The sequence below is a fragment of the Misgurnus anguillicaudatus genome, chromosome 12, assembly GCF_027580225.2.
Source record: "Misgurnus anguillicaudatus chromosome 12, ASM2758022v2, whole genome shotgun sequence".
NCBI classification, from domain to species: domain Eukaryota; kingdom Metazoa; phylum Chordata; class Actinopteri; order Cypriniformes; family Cobitidae; genus Misgurnus; species Misgurnus anguillicaudatus.
The window spans coordinates 21173385-21181653 of record NC_073348.2 but is presented as its reverse complement, the minus strand read 5'-3'; the positions used below and the strand labels follow the sequence as shown (position 1 = coordinate 21181653).

The window sequence follows — 8269 nt, the reverse complement described above, 5'->3', positions numbered from 1 at the left end:
TTTCCTCAAGAGTCTTAAAGTGTAACAGTGCATGTATTATAATGTACATCCCCTGTGTGTGTGTGTGTGTGTGTGTGTGTGCATCTGACATGTTTTCTTGTAAATTACCTTTTTAAACAGACTCTTAATGGATTCCGCCAACAAACCAGTATTTGACCTGAGGCTGGGATTTGAAGCGAAAGTTTTTTGAGTGTATCATGTGCTGAGAGCATTCGGTTAATATAATCTCATTTTTGACACAGGTGGTGTTTAGCGTCTTCTGAGCTCCTCATATACCGTAACAGTCTCAAATCTGCACATGAATAGACTCTTTTTGTTCATTTTTCATTCTTTACATAGTTAAAAAGATCATCATCATCATATATTTAGTGGGTGTGCATGTTTCAGTTCAAAGGCAACCCTTGTATGGGATCTAGTCAAACCACAGTCTTTTAACAGGTACTGATATGTACCATTTTGGTATGATATGTACATTTGAAGCACCACCCCAGTGACAATCTTGTACGTTCTTTCTCTCACCAATGTAAATCTATGTTGTTGCCCATTTAAGGTGAAATCAAGTCCAGTTACATGTAAATGTAAATGTCCATGCAGTAAATAAAATGTCCATGCAGTCTCATAAAAGAAAACTCTTAGTCATACAGTTAGAGTCATGTTTATTTACAGCAGAATCCTGACTAAAGAGAAGAAAGGTAAGGTTAGGAGAGCTGCAATGCTTTCGTACAGCTCATTTGGATCCACATTTCACTACACTTTTAATTTATTTATTCAAAAAAAATCTTTTTTATACAGAACCCTTTTGGCTGTTAATGTTGATAGCCCGGAGCTTTTAGCGCCCTCTGCAGGCAGGGAGAATGATGGAGAAGATACAAAATGAAACTCCACAAATAAAGAGGGAGGAAATACAAATGATGGGATTAAAAAAAAAAATCGTTCATAAAAAAGGACATCTGTGTTTATTTTCAATGCAACCACCATGATCATCATCATTCTTCTTCTTCTTCTTTTCGTAACGTCTATACGGGCGGCAGGAGGACAAGTGAACGGGATTGTGGGTAAGATGATGTCCATGATGCTCAGGTTAACCATATCCCACTGCCGATAAAATGTTCATACTGAAGATTCGGGCAACGCACTACAGTGTTTGTTAGGTGCACATCCAAAATCCCGGCCTCGGGGTACAAACGCTCCAAGTCTGGTTGCCCCGGCTGCGTCTCCTCGTTTGATTAAATCTCTTGTGCGACTCTGTCTGCGTCTCAGTTTCAGAGTGTCGCACTATCGCGGTTGCCCTGGAAACGCAGCTTTAAAGAACGACACGCTGTACAATTGACATGCAAGGCCAGACAGCTAACAGATTAAAAAACAGGTAACAACAGGTAAAAAAAAGCAAACAGACTGAGCCAGCAAAATGCATTATTTTCTACAACGTCACACACACACGCACGCTCACTCGATCACGCGACACGTTCTCAGTTCCAGTTTAACTGTCGTAGATCGAATCGTCTCGAAGGAATGGCTATAAACTAAAATATTAATGCTTGAAATATTGGAATACTAATGCGAAATAGTTCGGCCTCTTTAAATTTGAGTCCAATGATTTTAGTACAATCTTTAAAGATTTTATCCAGGGGGCATATGACCTCATGGAGTTATTCGCTATACATTCATCCATATACATCACCCTTTATCCAACGCTCGAGCCGTGTATGCGTCAGCTCTTTTTTTCGGCTCTCAATGGGCCTCATTCAAGTGCACGAGCAGAATGAGCTTCTGTGTTTCGCACGTAAACCATTCTTACGCAAACCGTCACGTTTGATTCAATGACACAATTACACAGGAATGGATTTACGAGGGAAATTCGTGTCATAAATGGGCCCAATGTGTCTCTTAGAAAAAGCTTAGACAAAAACCCATTTATGGGGGGAAAACAAAAACATGTCCCATCAGTGCCATTGCCTTTCCTTTCACCGGATACGACTCCACTGAGATCAAAAAGACAGACAAAAATATTCATGTAGTTCAATCTCTTATTCACACACACATACGAACACACACACACACACGCACGCACGCGCACGCTTCTCAACATGATAACCCCTAATACATGTGTACACATATATACATAGGGCAGAACACCCTGACAATTTATAATGCATCATTTCTGTATATGCCAAGAATAAAATCTTTCTAAATAAAATACACGTTTCTGCAAAGGGTAAGGGACTGTTAGGGGAAAGGTGGAGATGGATGCAGGCGGGGTTTTATCAGAAAGAGAAAGAGAGAAAGAAAAGAGGAGTAGGGGGCTGTCCTCTACTGTGTGCTGGTCCCTTACTGGGTCGTCGTCGTCGCCGCGCGCTGCGGCAGAATCCGCGTTCCTCGTCCAATGTTCGTTTAGAGCGGGAACCAACGCATCTCGGTCTGTAAATCCACAATAAAAAAGCGGCTCCGGTCACGTCTGCCAAACAACTGATCCGGTACGATGTGGGTGTGCAGAACAGCGGAGATGGAGAAAAAAATTAAAAGAGATGGAATGGAACCAGAAAGGAAAGAGGTAGCGGAAACCAGCGATGGACTTGAGCGGATCAGACACAGGATGGAGAGAAGCGAAGGAATGAAAAATCCGTGAGGAGCGCGTGAATCCATCTGGCAGTGAAGTCCGCGTACGTCTGTTCATCCACTGGCTGGAGGATGACAACAGGAATGAGGGATGATGAGAAGACGAGATTAGTTCCTCTCTTCAGACCTCTCTCTCTCTCTTTCACTCCGGTGGGTGGCGGGCGGGCGGGAATCTGTGCTGGTTGGAGGAGCATCATACCTCCAAGAAACGGGAACTGCTGGCCTTGGCGTGGAAAGGCTCGGACCACATGCGCCGTAGGTCCCCCTGTGGAAAAAAAAGATGTGTGTGAGATCAATTGATGCTCCTGACCTCATTAGATTATAAGACTTTAGCCTGGATTTCACTGATGGGGTCATATATTTTACAGTATCACAGCCTATTTAACTATCGCTGTATCAGCTGATTTACAATAAAAACAGCTTAGTAAATGAACAAGTTAGCATCCTTATCTACAACGTTTTTATTTGCCCTCACCTTGTATTAAACCTTAAACAAGCCACACCTATACAATTGTTGATGTATTTTAATGGAAGCAGAGTCACGAACAGACCGTTAGGGTAAATGGCGGCTGCATTATAGGAAGCTACAGATCGCTGTGACTTTTCACTCTGCACACTTTCATGTGTCAATTCAGGTTGTTTGTTTTCACTGTGTACATGCTTTAATGACTTGCAAACATTCGGCTTCATGCTATACATACAATAGATACAACAGATAATTTGTAACTTATGCTTCTCTGTCGCCATCTCTGGTTGAAACACAAAATTGCAGGTTACTTCACATACTGTATATTATCTGGGTTAAAGTCAACTAAGGTCAAATGAACATTTATTATTATTATTATGATGATGATGATTATGTGCAGTAGCGGCCTTACACCACTGTGGTGGCGTCGTTTTGTTATCAGCACATTGAGGCGCAGACCAAACTTTACAAGAACTGGAATTTATGTAGTTTCCTCCTGAGCTCTATTAGTAGCTGTATTAAAGGGACAATAAGTAGGATTTTCCCCCATCTAGTGGTGACATTGTATTTTGCTTTCAAACGAATAGTGCTCTCTAGCGCCTCGCTTTTCCAAATGTGTATAGCCGTTATGTAATCACTGATCTCCTGGTCCGTTTCAGCTGGTTCTGAACGAAAACGTGTTGCGGTAGGCTAGTGCTTTTTGTCCCTCTCTGCTATTATAGTTTTTTAATATGGCGAAACAACATGGAAGGCTTCTAGGACTTACCCGTTCAATGTAAATAAAGAGAAGAAATTCTAAGCTTACAAAGAAAAGTCAGATCATTGGCAGAGGTCATTGACACCAATGAGAAAATATTTATGAATAAAGACATTGATTTTGACTAATAAAATACTTTAAAAACTACACATTATCCCTTTAAAGGGATAGTTTGGACAAAAATTATATTAACCCTTTCCCAACGAGTTAACCCGTCATTTATGAGAAAACGGTTTCCTGCCAATGACGAGTTTTTACGGCAATCCGTATTCCCGCTATTATCCACAAGGTGGTGCTCTTACTCAACTTTTAAAACTTGAAAGCAACCCCTTACCGTGGGTTCACACCAGCTGCGTTTGAGGCGTCAAAATCGCGTCTACCGCGCCTAGTTTGCAGCTTGAACAGTTTGAGTTTAATTGCTTCATTCGCGCGTGAAATTCTAGTCAGAGAGACATTTACGCGGAAATTCACGTCATGGGAGGGGCTTCTGCGACTCCGCTTGCTCCTGTAATCACGTCAGTACTAGAGCACCTAACCTGATTGGTTAACACGGCGCGTTTTCTGCCGAAGTTCAAGTTTTATAACTCGCACGTTTGCCGCAGAACCGCTCAATTCGCGCCATTCTGAGGCGTAATCGCGTCTACCGCGCCACCCTATATGCCTCATTCGTGCCGCGAGACCTCCAGACACGCATCAACACGTCTTTACATTGACTTAACATCGAAATCACTCGCGCTTGATACCTCTACCGCAGCTGGTGTGAACTAGGGATGGACGATTACCGGTTTCACAATTAACCACGATAAAATGTCCTGACGGTTAGTATTATCGTTTAAAATTAATTATCTTTACAACCATGTTTGATTACCGTGATTTTGAAAACTTGCTGTAAATCCTGTCTAGCCAGAATCAGTTTGACGTTTTGTGTCTGTTCCATATTGTCGTCACCTGGACATTTGTTAATTATCACCTGATTCATTCTACCTGTGTGTCGTTATCTGTTTGTATTTATACCCGTGTTTGTGTCACACTCATCGCCGGATCATCGTCGTTACTACAATGTTTGTTTCCCGTTCTACGTCCATCTGTTCCTGTGTTTTATTTACCTGCCGAGTTTTGACTCTCGTGTTTCGTTTCTGTTTATTTATTAAATGTTATTTATTCAACAAACCCTGCACTTGCGTCCTCACTTCCTCACTCCTGCAAACAAGTCATGACAGACGCAGGTGCGCACATGCAATATAGTTTTTTGCACAAGAAAGCATTTAAGGGATAATGTATTGTATTCATTCACGACAAACTTATTAGACAGATTTATTTATTTTTTACCACAGAAATTATTTCAGGGACATGAAATATTAAATTGTGATTTTGAAAAATCAAACTTGTTCAAATGTTTTCAGTGTGTGTATCAGTTCTTTTTGACATTTCCACGGACACCCCTTACATGGAAGTCGCCATTTTATGCCACCATGTTTCTACAGTAGCCCTAAACAGACACACTGCTCTAGAGAGCGTATTTGTATTTTGTCGTAGACAACAACATGTTTGTCCTGTGCCGGCTACCATAGCTTCTCTATGTCAGGGTTCCCCAAATCCTACCCTGGAGGGCCGGAGCACTACAGAGTTCAGGTCCAACCCTAATCAAACTTACCCACCTGTGATTGTCTAGTGATCATAAAGACCTTGATTAGCTTGCTCAGGTGTGTTTGATCAGGGTTGGAGCTAAACTCTGGAGTGCTCTGGCCCTCCAGGGTAAGATTCAGGGAACCCTGCTCTATGCATTTCGATGAACGGTGAACTGAGCCAATGGTTGCAATTCACAATCTCACTGCTAGATGCCACTAAAATCTACACACTGCACCTTTAAAAGTATTTATCTTGACTGGTAGGTAAGGGAATTTATCAATAAATGAAATATGTAAATGAATGACAATTTTTACATTTGCAGTCAGGCCAGTAAAAATGTTGGCAGAGCAAGTACAAATCTGAGCTTCTAGTCCAACCAGGCCATTGTTTGAGCATTGTTGCATCACTTCACGCACTATAGATATATCTTCTAGTTTATATTCTTGAACCTTGTCAACTTCAGATAGACTTGCAGTCACCACAGTTTTAAAAACGTACAACAAGCGTGCAGGAAAGCAGCTCTTCTTACACGATCTTCTATGTTTAGACGTTTCATCCAAGCTTGAAGGTCACACCCATATAGACAAAGACACAGGCATGCACGCGTGCGCACACACACACACACACGCACGCACACACACATGTACGCGCACAGAACACCAAGCCCTTTAGAAACCACAAAACATTTTATATAATACACAATGTGACAATTAAAAAAAACGATCCACACCTGCATGGACAAATACACACACATGATTTCTGAACACATTTCAATAGGAACTCTAGTAATTGTTTTGCTAAAAACGTGTTTTAATAAGCTGTGCCCATTTTTATTTTTCCATGCTTTCACGCAATATTTAACACAAGATTTTATCTTGCCGCATTAATGAATTTCGTGTTCGACCAGTACGGCAGCATGCCATAAACCTAAAAAAAATTTAATTCAGCCACAAAAAAAAACACTACACTTGTTGACTAAAGTAGCAAGGAATGCATCTTCACACGATCACATAATCACTTGTAAAACGATGATGTCATATACAACAGGAAGTCTATGTAAACCTGTTTCATGGATAGTCTACTTTCATGTACCTACTGAATAAACATATCAAAGTCACTCCTTCAGGCCTATATGAACCTGAAATGTGTTGAACACAATCATTTGTTTCAATGGTAGTTTGTTGGCATGTAGACTAAACTACAAACAATTTAGGATCTTTTGTTACAAGACATGCCTAACAAAACATCTGCCACCCTAAAAAAAGAACCCAGTGTAACCGATGCTAGAAGGAATACCAGCAGATACGAATGAGGGTGTGTGCATGCGCAGCTGGCTGATAAATAATATAGTGGTGTGTTATAGATACCACACACGCCCTCATCAAATAACTGACCTGATGTACACAATCGCATTGTTTTTGAACACGTGAGCGAACCCTGACACCAAAACAGTGTTCTTGGAAATCTGGTCTCATACTTATGTGATATGGGACGTAGAGACGTACCTTCAGGTAGGCCATGGTGAGCAGAGGCAGCAGAGTGAAGGGCACCAGATACAGGAGGGCAGGCTGAGCCGCGCGGTGAATACGAGAGGCCACGGTGGCGGTCAACAGACCTGTTAGAGAGAGAGAGAGAGAGATGATCGATCACGTGATAGAAAGCAAGACACAAAAAGTGAGAACAATCAAAGCGATTAGTCACGATGCAAATCACCCACTTAAAGGATGGTATGATCGGACAAGCTGTAACAGATGACTCAAAAACATTTTGATAGTGAAATCTGGGCTGTTTTATAATGTGTGAAAATATAATCTTGATTTGACTGAGGACTCAATTTATGATGCTCCTAATCTCAACAAAAATGACTTTATTTTAAATATTAAGCATAAAAAACACCCACCAACAAAGTAACCAATCAGAGTGCAGTGGAAGTAGGAAACCCGCTGCATGCGACCGGACATGTTCGCCTGGCCGGGTACTTCTCCGTTGGCCTGTTTCTTATAATTGTCATATCGCAGCACAAAACACAGCAGCAATCCCGGCATGACTATGTCGCCGATGCCCAGCATTGAGAAGTGGCTGCCCGTGGAGCTCGGGAACACCAGCTTGCCGGGGAGCGAGAGACGAGGGACGTCCCGTCCCATGCCGGGACCCAGGTGCAGTTTGCGGGAGAGAACGTCGAGGGGGTTGTCGGCGGGCTGCGTGGCCACCTTCACCATCACGTTACTGTTGAAGATGTAGGCGGAGAAGAAAACCTACAGGGGATGATTCAGAAAAAAAGATGAGTAAGCATGCCTGGTGTGATTTGGAAAGATCTCGACAGACTGCCGTCTGATTGCTAAGGCAAATCTGTGATGTTGACAACTTAAAAAGACAGATAAAAGAAGGTGGGTGCGGCATGCTAAATGACTACTGAAATACAAAGGATTTTTAAAATATTTCATTTCAAATTCTCTAGTAAGCAGCAATTATAGGTTTAAAGGTAGTAGTAGGGTTGGGCGGTGGGACTCGTCATGAATGTATGAGATTTTGAAATACTGTTTATACTGCGGTAGATGCATTTGCATAGTCATCGATGGTCAGGAGCGCTTTACTTCATTTACATTGTAAAAGCAAAGAAACATGAAGTTTGTATTTTCAAAAGAGTAGGACGAGTTCCAAACAAGTCAGGACAAGAATAAACATATTAAAAAGGTGCTGTTGGGCATGCAACAACACGAAATACAAGGTAGTGGTTTACAGTTGCCAAGCAATGTTGTAACTTGCCGTAGTTTGTGTGCGGTCACATATAGGTGTGTGTA

The 8269-nt window shown here is 41.8% G+C and overlaps 1 protein-coding gene across 2 annotated transcripts in view; it reads right to left on the bottom strand.

Moving 5' to 3' along the window:
* Nucleotides 1-639: 639 nt before the first annotated feature.
* Nucleotides 640-8269, bottom strand: part of sppl3 (signal peptide peptidase 3) — a 41386-nt gene continuing 33756 nt past the window's right edge. For both annotated transcript variants that reach the window (XM_073874111.1, XM_055208814.2), the window contains exons 8-10: nucleotides 7369-7723; nucleotides 6974-7083; nucleotides 640-2881 (exon numbers count right to left, since the gene is read on the bottom strand). In XM_073874111.1, the coding sequence (XP_073730212.1) occupies nucleotides 2810-2881; nucleotides 6974-7083; nucleotides 7369-7723 (537 nt within the window). In that variant the 3' untranslated portion in view covers nucleotides 640-2809. The remainder of the gene's footprint in view (nucleotides 2882-6973; nucleotides 7084-7368; nucleotides 7724-8269) is intronic.